This window comes from Alligator mississippiensis, chromosome 5, assembly GCF_030867095.1.
Source record: "Alligator mississippiensis isolate rAllMis1 chromosome 5, rAllMis1, whole genome shotgun sequence".
Taxonomy (NCBI): Eukaryota; Metazoa; Chordata; order Crocodylia; family Alligatoridae; genus Alligator; species Alligator mississippiensis.
In genome coordinates, this window is record NC_081828.1 from 145,080,906 (window position 1) to 145,098,208 (window position 17,303).

The following is a 17,303-nucleotide window of genomic DNA, read 5'->3' on the forward strand; positions in this document are numbered from 1 at the left end:
AGTGCACCTCAAGAAATTACTGTTAACTTTCAAAATTGTAGGCATAATGCATACATCATGCACTACTGCAGTTCAAATGATTTTGAATTCACAGAGAAAGTGGGCTGCACAGCAGCTCTTTTAATAATGAAGGTTCTCCTGTAACACCCCCCCCCCACCACCAATTGGCACAGGGGCCCTGCCACTCACTCCTGATCAACAGGGAGGTGAAAACCATGGTTTTTAAAATGGTGCCGTTTTTGCCTCCTAACCAGTCAGCACCAAGCAGCAGGGTCACTGGGGCCCCTCACCAACAGCAGGGGGGAGGAGGGGAGAATAGGAATTTACAGTTCCCTAGATCCAAACCCACTGGCAATTAAAAACGAAGAGGACTCCAGAAACCTGCACACCTACTTCTGCTCTGAACTGCACTTATGTAAATATAGCAGCACAGAGTCTGCTCCTGATTTTATCAGGAGGCGCTCTTGAGAAAATGGGAAAGTTTTTCACTATGTTACTAGTAAGCGTTCCCTGTTCTGATACAGGCTTCAGCGAGACAAAAGCAGGGCAAAGTCCAAGAGCTAGAGGGAGTGGTGGCTGAGTTTCAGCAGAGACAAGTTGTTTCCAACACCACCTGCAAATTTTTGGTGATAAGGGGCTCCTGAAATCCGTAGTGAGTTAACTTAAAAAAAAAATTAAAACTTAAAAATGGTAGAATGGGTGTTTTTACAGTTTGTATTTAAGAGAGCTTAAGAAAAAAAATATAGGTTCTGACAGACATGGAGCTGCCCACCACCAAATGGCACTTTACCGGAAGAGGAAGCACACTGGTCTGTATAAGTTGGATGCTTCAGTGAGGCTTTTTGATGCTTTTACCTAAAGCTGGTTCAATTTGCTCTTGGATAAAAGTGCCAAAAAGCCTTGCTGAAGCACCCAAAATATACAAACATTGGGCAAGCCAGGTCAAATTAACACAATGCCTCTTCTAGCCATGGGCTGTGCTTGGCCCCAGGGCATGCCAAGCTTGAAGTAAAGCGCTTTTTTGTTGTTGTTGTCAAGGTCCGTAAGCAGCCATAGTGATTTGCTATGTGTTCATAGCAAACCGACAGTTTTATAGCCAAAGGCTGCGTACCCATTTGGATGCGATACCCAGCATCCACAGAAGTAGACATGTGTGGTCCAATATAATTTTACACATCGCAGGGCACTGTTTTAAAAGGTCAGTGATATTAAATATTGTATTTACCTGAATATAAAACAAGGTTTCCCACCCCAGTCAGGTCAGGGAAAACAGCTTCCCATCTTACATCTGCGTACAAGAAACTTCATTAAATGCATTATCTGTCATTGCATGTGCTCAGTAATTGAAACCAACTATGAAACTGATTAAATATATCCAACAATGAGCATGACTATAAGACACATGGCCCACATTGGGCAAACATGCAGGAACCTACCACAAGAATAAATTACTGCAGCCCATCAGAATAAAATATATGGTTGTACCCACTGAACCTGGTTCCGCTCAGCACCAACTCTTTTTAAGATTCGTTGAGTCACTACGTTGCATACATTTAGACTAACTCTACAAACACAGCTGAGCTGTGCCTTTCTTTCCTAGTTTCAATTATTCCTGTTTCTTCACCGGCCTTAAATGTCTGGCAAACATTATCAAATGGGGCCCCAAACAGTTCATCCAGAACCCCTCCGTTGCCCCCGTCTCAGCCTGTTGCAGCCCCACCCTCCATGAGGTGGAGCCTGAACCAAGTTGCTCTGTGCCTCGTGCATATACATTTTTGGAGGATGCCAGGACTCATGACAACACCACCCAATTCCAATCATGACTAGGGAGCTTAGTCAGCACATGGATCCTTTGTGGGAGGTATATGGAATACACACATTGAGCAGTACTGAGCTATAGGGTAATCATGGTTTGAAACACAGTTGACTCTGCTAGGTAAAATCACGAGCCTTTTGTATTTGGACTAATATCATGCATAATTTGTATTATATATAAGTAGCTCCAAAGGTACTGCTTAAAAGTGTGTTTATGGAGTACCTGAGCTAAAACATGCAGCAGGGGGAGCAAGGTCTGACAGTAAGGTGGGAGAAGGAAGGGGCTGCAGGGGGAAGAAGTTGGGTGGACAGAGGGCAAACAGACCACTTGACCTCCCCTCCTCCCCCCGCCCAGTTTATCTTCCCTGCTGGAGCAGTAGAAAGGGGACAAATAAGGCAGACCTCCAGTAATTAGGTTCTATACCTGGAAAATTATAACAAATGTATACATTTTCCATATACAGAATTTAATTATTGGGGGGTCATCTTATTATTTGAGTAAATATGATATCACAGAGGAATAGTAAGATGTTTCACAGATATTCAGAATTAAACATTACCACAAGAATATTATTTTTCTATTCAAGATTAAAAATATATAGATTCAACTATTTTATATGATAGAAAACAGTGCAGTAGAATAGTATGCCTGTAGTAATGCGTCACACTTATGGGATTAGACAAAGAATTTATGCATATGCCAGATGGACCACCTTTGCCATAACATAGCTTTTCAATAATTTTACATAGCAACTTTCACCAGAGAAGTGTTTAAAAGTTGTATTCACGCTCTTGCACCAATGAACTACAGCTGATTCTTGAACATTATGAAGCTGTCATTATAACAGCACTGAAACATCAAACACCAAGAAGAGGAAGGTGAGTTCTCTCAACCAAATGAAATGCCAGAAATTTATATAGCCACATTTCAATCTGGTTAACTAAATTTGTCGAAGCAAGATGGCACTGTTTTTATAAGAAAGCTCTTAGATTCATATGCCTTTATTTTTCCTTTAATATCAACCAAAAGATGACAAATCCAGCAAGGCTACTTGTTTGCAGCCTGGTGGGTCACCAGTTGACTGCAATGCAGGTGCAAATCACCTACTGAACTAAAGCTTTTTTGTTTTTTTAATTCTTTGGTTTCTTTCCCTTGGAGGTCACTCATTCAAGAGCTAGCTAGGCCTGTCACTACATGAATTATGAGATCTGATAATATTACAGCTTAATGTGGTATAGCTGCAGGCGAAGGCAACTGACTGAACAAAGATGCAACCCATGAAGAGCACTGCTCAACTGAATGGGGCCCCTCACAAAGGCAGAAGAAAAATCCACCATGGTCAGCTGCAGTACCAGACCCTGCAGTGAATATGCAATTATGTTTTCTACGATCACTGTGCAACTGTCATAAAATTTCCTCATGAAAGAAAACAGTATATAATAATTCTGTTCATCAAAACCCATTTTAAGTTATGTTTTAACTCCTACTATTAAGCATCTAACAAAGTAAATATAGTGGAATGAGCTCCCAACAATAACTTGTAAATGCACCATTACATGCATATACATACATAATGTAATGCAGCAGCAGAAATAAAATGGTTTGATTGTTAATTATTCACTCCGCGTTGGATTAGACCTTATGCTTTTTCTTTTTTTCTCAAAAAGACTACAAGATCTTTACTCTGATGGCACTTCCCTCTGCATGAAAATTAATCCTGCTCCCACAATTAATTTCACAATAGAATTAACCCCTCTCCCCACACACGATCAGTTTTGTTTAATGATGAGAATGAAAATATACCTCTACTTAGCATTTTGTTTTTATGGCTTATGGGGGCAAGAAAGGAGACGGAGCTGCAGGATACACTATGAGATTTTGTTCTACGCTGTGGTTCTGATCAGCTCGACTCATCAACTCAACTCTAGAACAGTTCAACTCAAGGACTGGCTACATACCTTTGCCATAGCCTCTCATATCTTAATATAGTTAAGGCCCTACTGAATTCACGGTGGAAGTAGGGTGCGTTACAGCTCCTTTAGTTTTGCATGCTCCTGCCCCGCTGTTCATTAGTGGAGGGGCCCCACTTGTGCCTTGCTCTTGATCAGCCCCCGCTTTGGCATCCTTTCACATCCATGGGAGATGGTAGATACTGCAGCCTATGACATAGATGGGTTTGCAGTATCTCATGTGAGTGAACAGTCCAATCCGAGATTTGCATGATCTGTGGCAGAGGTTACAAATTTATGTCACGGTTGGGTGGTTCGGGAGCTGCCTGCTTCCTATGGGCTTTTTTCTCTTCAAGCTGTTGGAGCCAATTTCTGGCATCAACTTTGATGTCCTGGTGGAGACAATGACACCACTTGTTACCATTACTTACCAAGGTTTCCCATTGATCAGGATCGATTCCAAATGACTTCATATTTTGCTTACATGTGTATTCACGATGTCCTGTTGTTCTTGTTCCCTCAAATAGTTCCCTGTATAGTATGTCCTTGGGTATATATCCGTCTTGGATCCTGGTTAGGTGGAGCAGCTGGTGTTGCTGAAGGTGAACCTTCTGTTGCTGGGGTTCCCCAAGCTCCACGTGCAGATGGAGTGAGTGCCACCCTTCTCACTCCACACCTATTTGCTTTATTTGCTTTCAGAACCTTGAGGTGCACTTTCATAGAAATCCCTGCACCTATCTCCTTGGACCTTGGCAGGCTTCATGCCCTCAGAAAGGGCTACCATCTCTGCTGTTTTTATCCGAATCTGCAAACAAATGACAAAGTTATAGGTATTTTAGTGATTCCCCATTATAGTCTATGGCCAAATCTCCGAATCGAATCACTGTCCCTCCAAATCGGCCGAATCCAAATCCAAAGCGAATACTTGCTGCTTTGCACAGGCCTATTGAGTATGCAGTGTAAACAGTACAGGTGGAAGCTGTTTAACCTTTTTTCTTGATGTACATAAGCTGTCCATGTTTCCCCAACATACATGATAATGCCGAGTATGCAAGGCTTGTACACTAGCATTTTGGTCTTGATGGTAAGCTTTGAGTTTTTTCATGCTCTTTTAGTTAGTCTGCTGAAGGTGGTGGCAGCCTTTCCAATGTGAACATTAAGTTCTTCATCCAGTGAGAGGCTGGTAGTCACTGTAGGACCTAGGTAGCTGAACTTTTGGACTACTGCTAGCTGGTTCCCATTAAGGATGATTGATGGGTCTTGTGGAACTCCCCATTCTAGTACAACTGTTTTGTTTATGCTTATGGTGAGTGCAAATGGCTGGCATGCTCTTGAGAGGCAATCCATAAGTTCTTGTAGTAGGTCTTCTTCATGCTGGAAGGGCAGAATCATCAGCAAATAGAAGCTCCCTGATAAGATCCTTCCTAACTTTAGTTTTTGTCTTAAGTTGTGACAAGCTAAAGAGTTTCCCCATCCAATCTTGTGTGGAGGTACACTCCACCTTCCATGTCTTTAAACATGCAATTCAGGTGTCCTGAGAAGAAGATTCCAAAGACTGCTGAGGCAAAAACACATCCTTCCTTTACTCCCCTTTTCACCTTGAAGCTGTCTGAAGCGGTCCCATCAAACTGAAGAACTGCTTTCATGTTGTCATGGAAGGAACGTATAACGCTTAACAGGATTGGTGGACATCAGATCTTTTCTAGGACTGTGAATAGGCCTGCTCTACTGACTGTGTCAAATGCTTTGGTAAGACCCACGAAGGTGATTTACAATGGTTGGTTTTGCTCTCTGCACTTTTCTTGAAGTTGACGCAGGGAAAATATCATGTCCTGATCAGCAGGAAACTAAAAACTGTGGTTCTAAAAGTATGGCACTGTTTTTGCCTCCTGCTGCTGAGTGGCCAAGAAGCCCTGGCAGCCCTGCTACTTGCTGCTGACCAGTGGAGAGGCAAAAAATGGCATCTTGTTTAAAACTATGGCTTGCCTGCCAATCAGGAGCAAGTCACAAGCAGGGCCCCTCCATCAATCAGCAGTAGGAGGCATGCAAAGGAACCTGCAAGACTAAAGGAGCTGCAGTGTACCCCACTTCCACCATGAATGTGGTAGGGCCCTAAATATAGTATTTCTCACAGAGTGTCCATCTCTGTAGCATTTGCCCAGTTTCACTGAGTTAATTTTTTACTTCCTTTTGCTGTGATATAGGTTGTGTGTCTTGTATTTTTGCTGGGTTTTTTTTAAAAACTATTGCAGTTCTTCTCACTTCCTATATTCTACCATCTCTGTCTCTTTCCCTAATCAGACTGCCTGGATTACCTCTTTGTACACAATTTATCCAACGGTGTTGATGATTTCTTTCTAAATTATAGATTCCTAGAACTCCCCCTAAAGACTATTCTCCTTTGGGTCTTCTTTCTTGCTATAGAAACTTAGTGGAACACAGTGAGCTCACTTTGGTCAAAGTTTACTAGGAGAACTCATGGTAAGATGTATAAGAGCTACGCTCAGGCTTCCACAAAGTCTTTCATTCCTCTGACGTATTCATCTCTGACATTTTCAGGTGGTGAACTACAGTCATCATTCTGACACTCCACAAATGGTTCCACAGCCAGGCTTAGTGATTTCAAACGATCCTATATTACTTGTTCGGTTCTCAGTTTCTCATTTGGATATATCCTAGTTACATGTGGGGAGACTTGCCAACTACACACAAGCCCCCCAAATTCAGTCAGTCCCAAAATAAAGATTTTTTTTTAGTAAATGAAGTAACTATAAAATGTTTACTTTTGTAACTACTGGCCCAAGTCACCACAACCTTCTCATCACAAAAAATACCCAACTATCACAATTTTTTTATACAGCTCATACTTGTCATGAACAAAATCTGTAAAAAAGAGAAAACAATTGCATGAAACTTTTTTAAAGCAAGAGTATATTAAGAAGTCCTTTTGTAAACTGATTTACCTATGGGAATTCTATTTTTAATTGGAGAAATGCTGAACAGAATTATGGGGAGACTATAGGTGTGGTCTTCCTATTCCACTGTAGACTCCAGAAAAAGTTTTGGAAAATCATCGTCCCCCTGCCCCCCGCCACTCACGTGCAACCACCTTGTTGCTAAATTTTCATGAAAAATATACACTATAAAGCAGCTGAAACAAATGTGAGTTTTTTTATACTGTAATACTTGTTTCACATGGAATGAATGAAATGCAGATCATACATATTAATTCAGCAACTATTTGACTCTGAGCCAAGGGATTAAATTCATGTCACATAATTGAACAGATTTGATTTTCAGATGAATATTTGAATCTTACCTTGCACTTTATCTGAACACAGCTCCCTGGCCTTCTCTCTCATCATTTTTGGAATCAAAACATCTTTTTCTACGTGTCTTAGCTTGGGTTCCCCTGTAACACAGCAAACACTGTTATGTTTCAGTGACAGTCATTACAATTTGCAGAAATAATATAACACTGTTTCTAGATGACACACTAATTTTGTTACAAATGAGCAAAAAATAGTGAAGTAGAAGCAGCAATACAACAGTAAAAAAAAAAAAAAAAATTAATCAAGAAACAAGTCTATGATCATCAGAAAAGTGCATTTTATCAAAGATGAGTGTTACCTAAACTTTTCTTGTTTGGTTTTATTTATTGTGCAGGACAAACCAGACACAACAGGTAAAGTGCACATTTCAAAAAGAATTAGAGCAAGCTGAAATAGTACACTATTTCCTACATTAACTTTATCATCTTGCAGTCCCTGTGCAGTTTTCATCCAGAGTCACTTAGGAGTTGAGAAATAATAGATATTTAAGCTCAACTTTATATATTTCATATTACCTCTGTGCATAAGTGTTAATTTTTTAAACAGCTATAACTTTTTAAAGAGTCCTTTTTTGGATAACTTTAACCAGTAGTCATAAATGCAATTGACCTGAACTGTGTTTAACATACTGTCCTAACATCTATTTTACTGACTTAAAGATAAAATTTAGTTTTCCAAGTATAATTAGTATTTCTGACTAGAGTTAATTAAATGTACACTGTTTACAAGTAGAGCAATCTTTTCCACCTTAACCTACACCAAACTGAAGAAGATTCACACATTAAGCATAACTCTATTTTTAAATGACTAAATTTAAAGGAAATTTCCCAAGGAAAAAAAAAGCTTATTGTCCAACATACGTCTCCAAATCATCCTACTTTGCCTCCTTAGATGCATAGTTCTTTAAGTAAACTGTTATTCAGATATGAGCTGTAAAAGTCACAAGAACCAGAACTGCTCATGTGATTTTGAAAATTTATATTGGTGAAAAGCAATAAAATAAAGTATTAAATAACAAAGATCCCTGAACAAATATTTCATAATTTCTTCAAATACAGATTGATTAATTTCAACTGCTTTGCAGATTAAAGAACAATGCAGAAATCATCATATTTCACATCTCTTCTCATTCCAATCTCACCAAATTTTAAAAGCTTGTTAATACCACCAGGTTACAAAATACGCAATCTGTGATACTATTGTGGAAATCTGGCAATGAAATGAAGGATTATAATATAGCAATATATTGAAGAAAAGATAAAAGATAACCATTCTTTGCTTGCAAGTCTTTTATATTAAAGACAAAATATTATATTGAAGAAAAGATGAAAGATAACCATTCTTTGCTTGCAAGTCTTTTATATTAAAGACAAAATATTATATTACTATATTTTATAGTATAGGTTTCCAAGTGTTAATATATTAGACAGTAACACAAGAAAACAGAAAGCTCAATCAAAATCCATTTAACACCTCACTGTAAAAATGTACATAAATCTTAAGAAGGCCTTTTAAGTCTCTCCTCACCCCCAAGAACATGAGTTTGTATCATTTTCAGTGACAATTCTTTGGTTGTTTCTCCAAAACAATTCCAAGAAGTGGTACAGTAGTATCCAAAAAGCTACATCCCTCCGAACTATTAAGTTGGTCCAAAAAAAAAGATACTACCCATAAAAACCTTTGCCTCTTGCATTTTTCTGTACCATCATGGATACATCACTCCAACACTATCATAATATTCAATACAGTTTTTGTAACAAGACTTATAAGAAATGTTTGATAAATAACTATCACACTTAAGAACAACAGTCTCACTCAAGCTATATTCACATATCTTGCCATCAGTCAGATATTTGGACTGAAGGAGTTTTCATTGAACAGACAATGAAACTGTGGTATGCTTCTCAACAAGCCCTGCTCAGTATATTACTATGTGCAAAAGTCTTAACTATCTCCCCACCCACCCAAATCATCTGTGCTGGATTTCAAAGGTTATTGGACACTGTTAAGTCTTTATTTTGAACTCACACCACCCTGACTTCCTACAACTCAAATGCATTAAGTGATTTTTCTCCTCTTATAAAAAATATATTATATTTACTTGAATCTAAGATGACCCTGAGTTTAAGACAACACCCTAATAATTAGATTTTATACATGAAAAATATATGAATTTGTTATAATTTTCCATATATAGAATCCATGTTCATCTTTAATTCATCCCCCACACCACTGCAGTAAGGCAGGCAATGGGGACAGACAGTTTGCCCCCTGCTTCACCTGCTTCCCTGCAACCTACCCCCCGGGCAGCCTCAGGCCCCCCACAACCCCTTTCCTCCAGGCTTCTGCTCTCCCCTTCCTCTCCCCCAGGTCTGCTCTCCCACCCCAAATCTGTACTCTCCCATCCTCTGTACCCTGCAGCCTCTACCACGCCCCCTCCTCTCCTGCTTACCCTTACTCCATGCCAGCAGTCTCCATACCTGTTCTGGCCTGGGGTACAGAGCACAGCCCCAGGCTAACCCCTGCAGCAGCTATGGGCTGCACACTGCTGCTATGGGGCTGTGCTCTTTGCCCTGGGTTGCAGCATGCATAGAGCCTGCTGATGCAGAGCTAAGGTAAAGGTTGGGGAGAAAGAGGGGCAGATGGACAGTAGAGGCTTCGTGCGGGCGTGGAGATGGGGTAGGAGATTGCAGGGCAGAGATGGTAGGGTGCAGAAGCAGTGGGCGGGGAGGGAGGGGGCAAGAGAGCAGATAACAGCTGTGGCTAAGGCCCTAATCCCAGGTAGGGGCTGGAGCCCAAGCCACAGCAGCCGCCTGCCCTCCACCCATTGCCCTCATATTCAACTGAATGGTGGGGACCTCTTCTTAGAACTAAGGTCTCAGTCTGTTTTCTGCTGACCCTGCACTCTGTCCCTGGGCTGTGCCCCCAGCCTGGCTCAGCCCCTGGAGGGAGCTGCAGGGTCAGGGCTTGGGCAGGCGCTGTGCAGAGCCCCTGTGCTGGAGACTTCCAGCAGGTGGGCAAGCACTGGGACCAGCCGGGGCTTGGGCAGATGGACACCCCATCCCACCCCAACAAGGGCAGCACCAGGGCATCTTCACTAGACACTTTTCAATCTGCCTACATCTTTCTTGAAGTTTAGGGCCCCAAAATGGAGGCAGGACTCTTAATGAGACCTCACCAGTGCTGAATAGAGTAGCAAAATCACTTCCCTTGATTTGCAAGTGACACTCCCGTTCATACAACCCAATATGCTATTGGCGCTTTTTCCAACAAGAGCAGGCTATTAGCTCCTATACAGCTTATGGTCTACTGTAATCCCCAGGTCCTTCTCTGCAGAACTGCAGTCTAATCAATCCTTCCCTAGCCTGTATATGTGTGTGCAATTATTCAATCCCAAGTGCAGGACTTTGGATTTGCACTTCTTGAATTTCATCTGATTTCAGATCATTTTTCCAGTTTATACAGGTCATTCTGGATCCTAGCCTTATAGGTTAGGCTGTGTGTCACTCCACCAAACTTGGTGTCATGCAGTTTTTTGCTAAACATGAACACAAACCTATCATCCACATCATTAACAAAGAAGTTGAAGAATTCCAGACCCAGAACAGACCTCTGGGGAACCATACTTGATACTTCCTCCAAGCAAACACTGAGCCACTGATAACTGCTCATTAACTATGACAACCCAACCAGTTACAGACTAGGCAAATGTACCATAAGGTGGATTCATATTTCCTTAGTTCATTGGTGCTCAAACTTTTGGCCCCAGGGGCCAGATGAGTGGCATAAGACCTGTCTGCAAGCCAGATCAGGCCCTGGGACCCAGCACTGCCCCCCTTTGCCTCATGTGCTAAAATTGGGCCCTAGGAATCCAGCACCATCCCCTCCCACTCCCTGCATGCTGGGATTGGGCCCTGGTGGACATGTAGTTCTCAACCTTTTTAGACTCAAGGCACACCCTAGAAAATGCCACCTCTTGGTTTTCACTTGATTTTTGACTACACAAAAATAATAAAGCAATTCTGTTACAAAGAAATCAGAAAGACCAAAACAGGCCAGAAAGCTTTAAACACTATGGATTCCTATTTGAGATTTATGGGTTCATCTTGTAAATCCTGGCACACCTAACTGTGCCAACACTGTTAACAACCACTGCCTCTCTGACCTCACAATCCTCCTGCTCAAAGGAAATCTGCCTAACACTCTACCTAACACCTTTAAAAAGTGAACTTGGGAACAAAAATTCATAAGCTGGCTAGATACTAAGAACCAAGGACTAAATATTGTTAGCAGGTTTATGGTGCTCTACTGTTTCACTATCCTGAACCAAGCTTCCCATGATCTGAGACCTGACAAAGAACGCCTTACATTCAAAACCTTGTCTGACTTCTTCCCAACTACAGAGTTGTTCCAGTAAAAGTTAAGAAATCCTTGCCTCTCCCTACAATAACAAAGTTATGACACATCTATTATTGCTTTGTATACTAATGGGTTAGCTTTGCAAAAGGAAATGGAAAATCCCATAGAAGTACAAATAAAAGTGAACAGCAGCAGGCTGAATATATTTAAAAGAATAAGGAAATTAAGAGTGTCAGCCTGGCATGAAGGGATTTTGGAGCCTTTAGCTCCTTATCCTGAGCAGGAAAGAACCAGAAGGCAGTGTGGCTAGAACCACTCATTCCTTTCAAAAGATGGAAGAGGAGAACAGAGCAAGTAGAGTGCTGATATTTCTCCTGAAGAGATGGAGAGACCAAATAAAAGTTGAGGACATCAGCGAGAAAGATGTAAGAAGAAAGAGGAGGACAGTAAGATCAAGACAGAATGTCTGGAGAGGAGAAAAGGGATAAAGGATAGCCTGTGGGACATACCAAATAGAGATGGACTGCTGAACTCAACCTATTCCTATCCAGCTAAACACCCACGCATGTGCCAAAGAAAAACTGTAGTTTTGGCAAGCTGCATTGCTTGAAATGGTAGTCTAGATAGCATTTATGACTAGAGAACATTTGTAATAGTTTTCTGTGGTTGGAGTAAAAGCCTCACCTGCAGAAGCTATTTATTGCTTTGGATGGCAAAGGGCCATAGCCTCTTGGTTTAACAGTTTTCATTATTTACATAAAGAGGAAAAAGAACCAGGAAACCTACAGTAATAGGAACCAGAACAACCTAACTAAATTCCAGACCGGCAAAGAAACTTGGAATTCACAGGACATGGACACTGGGAGAAAGGTTAGAGCACCAGGATCATCTCTCTCCCAATACTCATAAAACCTAGGAAGCTCTGGAGGCAAATAGGAATTTGAGAAATTCCTTCAATAGTGAAGAGGCTCTTGATGGCAGCAGAGGGAGAAAAGATTGAAAGTTTCTTCTCCTTTCCAGCAGTTATACACTAGGTGGATTGTCATATTTAGCAACTACTACCTTGAAGCTATAAAGATAGACACCCTATAAGAACAGCATCTTGACAGACTAACCATTCCACTTCTAGCCACAACAGCTGATATGGGGGCTGTTCACCAAGGCATTGTCACTGGAGACCTCATTGGTGGCCTGCCACCCTTTAGTATCAGTATCTAGATGGTTGAATGAGCAAGAAGAAATGACTATGGGGCTGGAGAAGGGGGCAGGAGGAAAATAAAAGTTTATGTTAAAATGAAGTGGAAAAATACAGTAATCCCTTAAAGTTCAATCATCTTTCATTTTTAGTTGTTTGAGGTACATCAGCATTTTAGATTCTTTTACACAGTCTGAAAAAAATATTTCAGAGTCTTAAACCATAAACTAAGTTTCATTCCAAACTTTTATTTGGTTTGGTTTTTAATATTACTGCTATGATCCAATTATAAACCCATTTGTTAAATATGCTGGTGTCAGTATGGGGCCAGCAGTAAGGCTGGATGATATGGCTGCACAGGCTCTGTTTGACACCCCTTATCTAGATTATTACAACATTCAACTTTCAAAGTCACAGATCCCACAGAAATAACTTAATGCTTTCGCTATGTAGTTGTGAATGAACAAAGATGAGCACACCTTGCTAGCCCTCAAGGAAAACAAACAGATTCTGATTTCCAGTTTACTATCCATCTTATTGGCAGTCTTAAAATTGCTCATTTCAATCTTATAATAGAGAATTTGACATAAAATTGTTTCAAAACACAAGGAAGGGAACTATACCAAGCTATCATTGCATACATATATATATATATATATATATACACACACACACACACACACACACAAAAATATGCACCATGATAGCTTGGTATAGTTCCCTCCCCCCCTTGTCCATTTCCAGGTCCACTGCCAAGCGTGGGGGACCCCCCCCCCGGCTCGACAATCAGCTGTGGGGGAACCCCAGGTGCCCCCCCCCCCAGACCCAGGAACACCAGTCGCCAAGTTCCCCCTGTGAGCTCTGCAGTGGACCCAGAAGTGGACCGTAAGTACTTCTGGTCTGCTACCAAGCACACTGGGGACCCCCCTGTACTCCCATGAGACGCTCCATCTGCCACACCATCTCAGCATTCACGAGTTGCCTGGTACTTTGAGGTATGTAGAAAAAACATATAAAGCTGTGTCTGTGTCTGAATCGTCTAATCGCTCCGAATTGAATCAGAGGCTTCTGATTCAATTCGGAGAGATTAATGGGTCTCCTGATTCGATACATACATAAAGTATTCTGCTAATATCAGTTCTCTCTCAGAGTCTTACCTAACTTACTCAAATCCAAGTCACCCCCACCACTACCACCTGCCCCCCGGCACTGCCTTCCCCTCTGCAGAGGTACAGGGGACCAATTTAAGATAACCCTCCAATAATTAAGATTCTATACACAGAAAACAATAACAAATTCATATGTTTACCATGTATAGAACCTAATTATTGGATGGGTAATCTTAATTTCAGGGTCATCTTGTATTCAGCTAAATTCATCGTGGTGGTTGACTCCCTCCTGAGAAGAACAAAGGGAGCCATCTGCCGCCCAGATCCCACGGTGCAGAAGATATGCTGCCTGCTTGGAGCCTGGATTCAAGAAACCACAACAAGGATTCCAGACTTGATGAGGCCCTCCGACTAGTATCCCATGGTCCTCCTCCATGTAGGAACGAATGACGCAGCCCAGAATAGTCCAGGCAGGGTCATGAGTGACTACATGGCACTAGGAGCCAGGCTTAGAGGTTCGGGGGCACAGGTGGTCTTCAAATCCATTCTCCCAGTCAGCGACTGTGGACACCACAGCAACTGCGTTAGAGAGGTCAACTCGCAGCTCTGGAGCTGGTGCCATCGTGCGGGGTTTGGATTCCTTGACCATGACCTGTACTTCCAGGATAAGGCCTTGTTTGGACAAGACAGGCTACATCTCTCTCCAAGAGGTAAGAGTCTGTTCTCTCACAGGTTGGCTGATCTCCTACACAGGGCTTTAAACTAGGTTCGTAAGGGGACGGGGATGTTGACAACAGGGTGAGGCCAGGAACAACAAACCACGAGCCAGGCGCTGGAACAGTCCAGGCAAGTACTAAGGATCCCACTAAGCATCAGAATGGGGAAGTAGTAAGGGCACCTATTGGGGGGCTTAGATGGCTCTGTACTAAAGCTATGAGCATGGGGAACAAGCAGGAGGAACTTGCACTCCTACTTGCAAATAAGGAATGCGACCTAGTTGGGCTAACAGAAATGTGGCAGGACCCTACCCATGACTGGGCAGTGAGCATTAAGGGCTACAGGCTGCACAGACAGGATAGAGTGGGGAAAAAAGCAGGGGGGGGAGGGCATTGCTCTCTAAGTTAAGGAGCAATATACATCTTCTGTAGTTAAATTGGGCCTAGAAAAAGGGCAAATTGAGGTACTATGGGTCAGATTACAGCAGGGTCAGGGAGAAAGAGACTTGGTAGTGGGAGTCTATTACAGACCCTCACACCATCAGGATGAGTTAGACCTAGAATTCTCGAGACAGCTCTCAGAGGCAGTACCCTCAAAGGACCTGGCTGTCATGGGTGACCTAAACTTCCCAGACACCTGCTGGGAGGAACAGGCAGCCAGGTCTGCCCGTTCACATAAGTTTCTAACCTACTTACAGGACCTTCACCTATCACAGGATGTAAACATTCCCACTAGGAGAAATGCCTTTCTAGACTTGGCGCTGGCCACAGGGCATGACTTTGTGGGGGATCTGCAGGTACAAGGTAACCTAGGGGATAGTGACCACCTGCTGATAGAGTTCACTATCCAGCAAAAGGTGTGGAAAATAACTACAGTAAAAGCTCTGTTATCCAGCATCTCCCAGGAATGGGGGATGCCAGTTAATCAAATATTCCAGTTAATCAGATGTGCACCATCTGGTGCACTCCCTGGCGTCAGTGTGCCGGGGGACAGGGAGGGAGGCCCTGCGCAGGCTGCTTTGCCCTGCTCAGGCATAGAAAGGGACCATCCCAGTACACATAAAGGGGGCAAAAAGAGCCAAGAAACCCTCTTGGTTGAGCAGGGAAATTCAGGAGAGCCTAGAGGGGAAGAGAGAGGCCTACAGGCTATGGAGGCAGGGGATAGCCACCAAGGAGGAGTATACCTGCTTGGCTCGAGCTTGCAGGGAAGCAGTGAGGAGAGCTAAATCAAAAATGGAGCTTAGGCTGGCAGCAAAAGTTAAAGATAACAAAAAGTAATTCTTTAAATACACAGGAAGCAAAAAGAAAGTGCAGGAAAACATAGGGCCCCTTCACGATGGACTATGGCAACTGGTAACAGATAGGATGGAGCTCCTAAATGATTTCTTTACATCTGTGTTCCCAGACACGAATACAAGCATGCATCCCAATGTGACTTCAGGTAAGCACAAGACAGATACCAACCCACCAACTGTTAGCACTGACCTAGTAAAGGTGCACCTGGAGGGGTTGGATGTATTTAAGTCAACAGGCCCTGATGATCTTCATCCTAAGGTACTTAGGCAATTAGCTGGAGTCAGAGCAGATCCACTGGCACAACTGTTTGAGCACTCGCGGTGCTCAGGACAGGACCCTGAGGATTGGAAAAGCGCCAATGTGGTCCCTATTTTCAAGAAGGGGAGGAAGGAGGAACCAGGTAACTATAGGCCGGTTAGCCTCACACCTCTATCCTTGGCAAGACCTTTGATAAAATTGTTAAGGATTACATTTGTGGGGGACCAGCAAGTAAAATAATGCTAAGGGGTAACCAGCATGGGTTCATGCCAGGCAGATCCTGCCTGACTAACCTGGTTTCTTTTTTAGAACCGGGTCAGAAAATGCTTGGATGAAGGAATAGAGGTAGATGTTATTTACTTAGATTTTAAAAAGGCCTTTGACACAGTGTCACACCAAATTCTTATAAATGCACTAAACAGTTGCAATGTAGATTATTACACAGTCCAGTGGGTACAAAATTGGCTTATGGGACACACCCAGAGAGCAGTCATGGATGGGTTGGTTCTATCTCGAGAAACGTGGGCAGGCGAGTCCCCCAGGACTCTGTCCTGGGCCCTGTACTGTTCAACGTCTTCATTAGGGACTTGGACGAGGGAGTAGAAAGCACCCTGTCCAAGTCTGCAGATGACACCAAATTATGAGGGGAGGAAAACAAATTAGAGGGCAGGGAGCGAATCCAGGCAGATTTGGACAGGCTGGGGAAGTGGGCGGAACAGAATAGGATGCAGCTTAACAAAGATAAGTGCCATGTATTGCACCTAGGGAGGGAGAATAATCAACACTACTGTAGCCTGGGAGGTAGCATTCTAAGTAGCACAACAGCGGAAAGGGATCTCAGAGTCACAGTCGACTCCAAAACAAACACGAGTCACCAATGTGATAAAGTAATAAGTAAAGCTAACCGCATACTTTCTTGCATAAGTAGGTGCATCACAAGCAGGTCTAGGGAGGTGATACTTCCCCTCTATGCGGCACTGGTCAGGCCACAGCTGGAGTACTGCATCCAGTTTTGGGCACCGCACTTCAGGAGGGATTTAGATAATCTTATAAGGGTTCAGAGGAAGGCCACCTGTCTGGCTAAAGGCCTATAGGAAAAACACTACAAGGACCGACTGAGGGACATGAATCTCTTCAGCCTCTGCAGGAGAAGGCTGAGAGGTGATCTTGTGGCCTTCTACAAACTCATCGGGGGGGAGAACAGGAAATAAGGGATACGATGTTTATCCAGGCACCCATCGGGGTAACTAGAAACAATGGCCACAAACTGAAG

General features: G+C 42.7%; 1 protein-coding gene across 2 annotated transcripts in view; it reads right to left on the reverse strand.

Moving 5' to 3' along the window:
• The window catches only part of CMC1 (C-X9-C motif containing 1), a 67,063-nt gene that overhangs the window by 44,152 nt on the left and 5,608 nt on the right, over window positions 1-17,303 (reverse strand). Inside the window, exons 2-3 of one of the 2 annotated variants that reach the window (XM_019497741.2) lie at window positions 7,085-7,177; window positions 1,226-1,288 (exon numbers count right to left, since the gene is read on the reverse strand). In XM_019497741.2, coding sequence (XP_019353286.1) covers window positions 1,226-1,288; window positions 7,085-7,177 — 156 coding nt within the window. The remainder of the gene's footprint in view (window positions 1-1,225; window positions 1,289-7,084; window positions 7,178-17,303) is intronic. The other variant, XM_014603149.3, reaches the window with a different exon arrangement.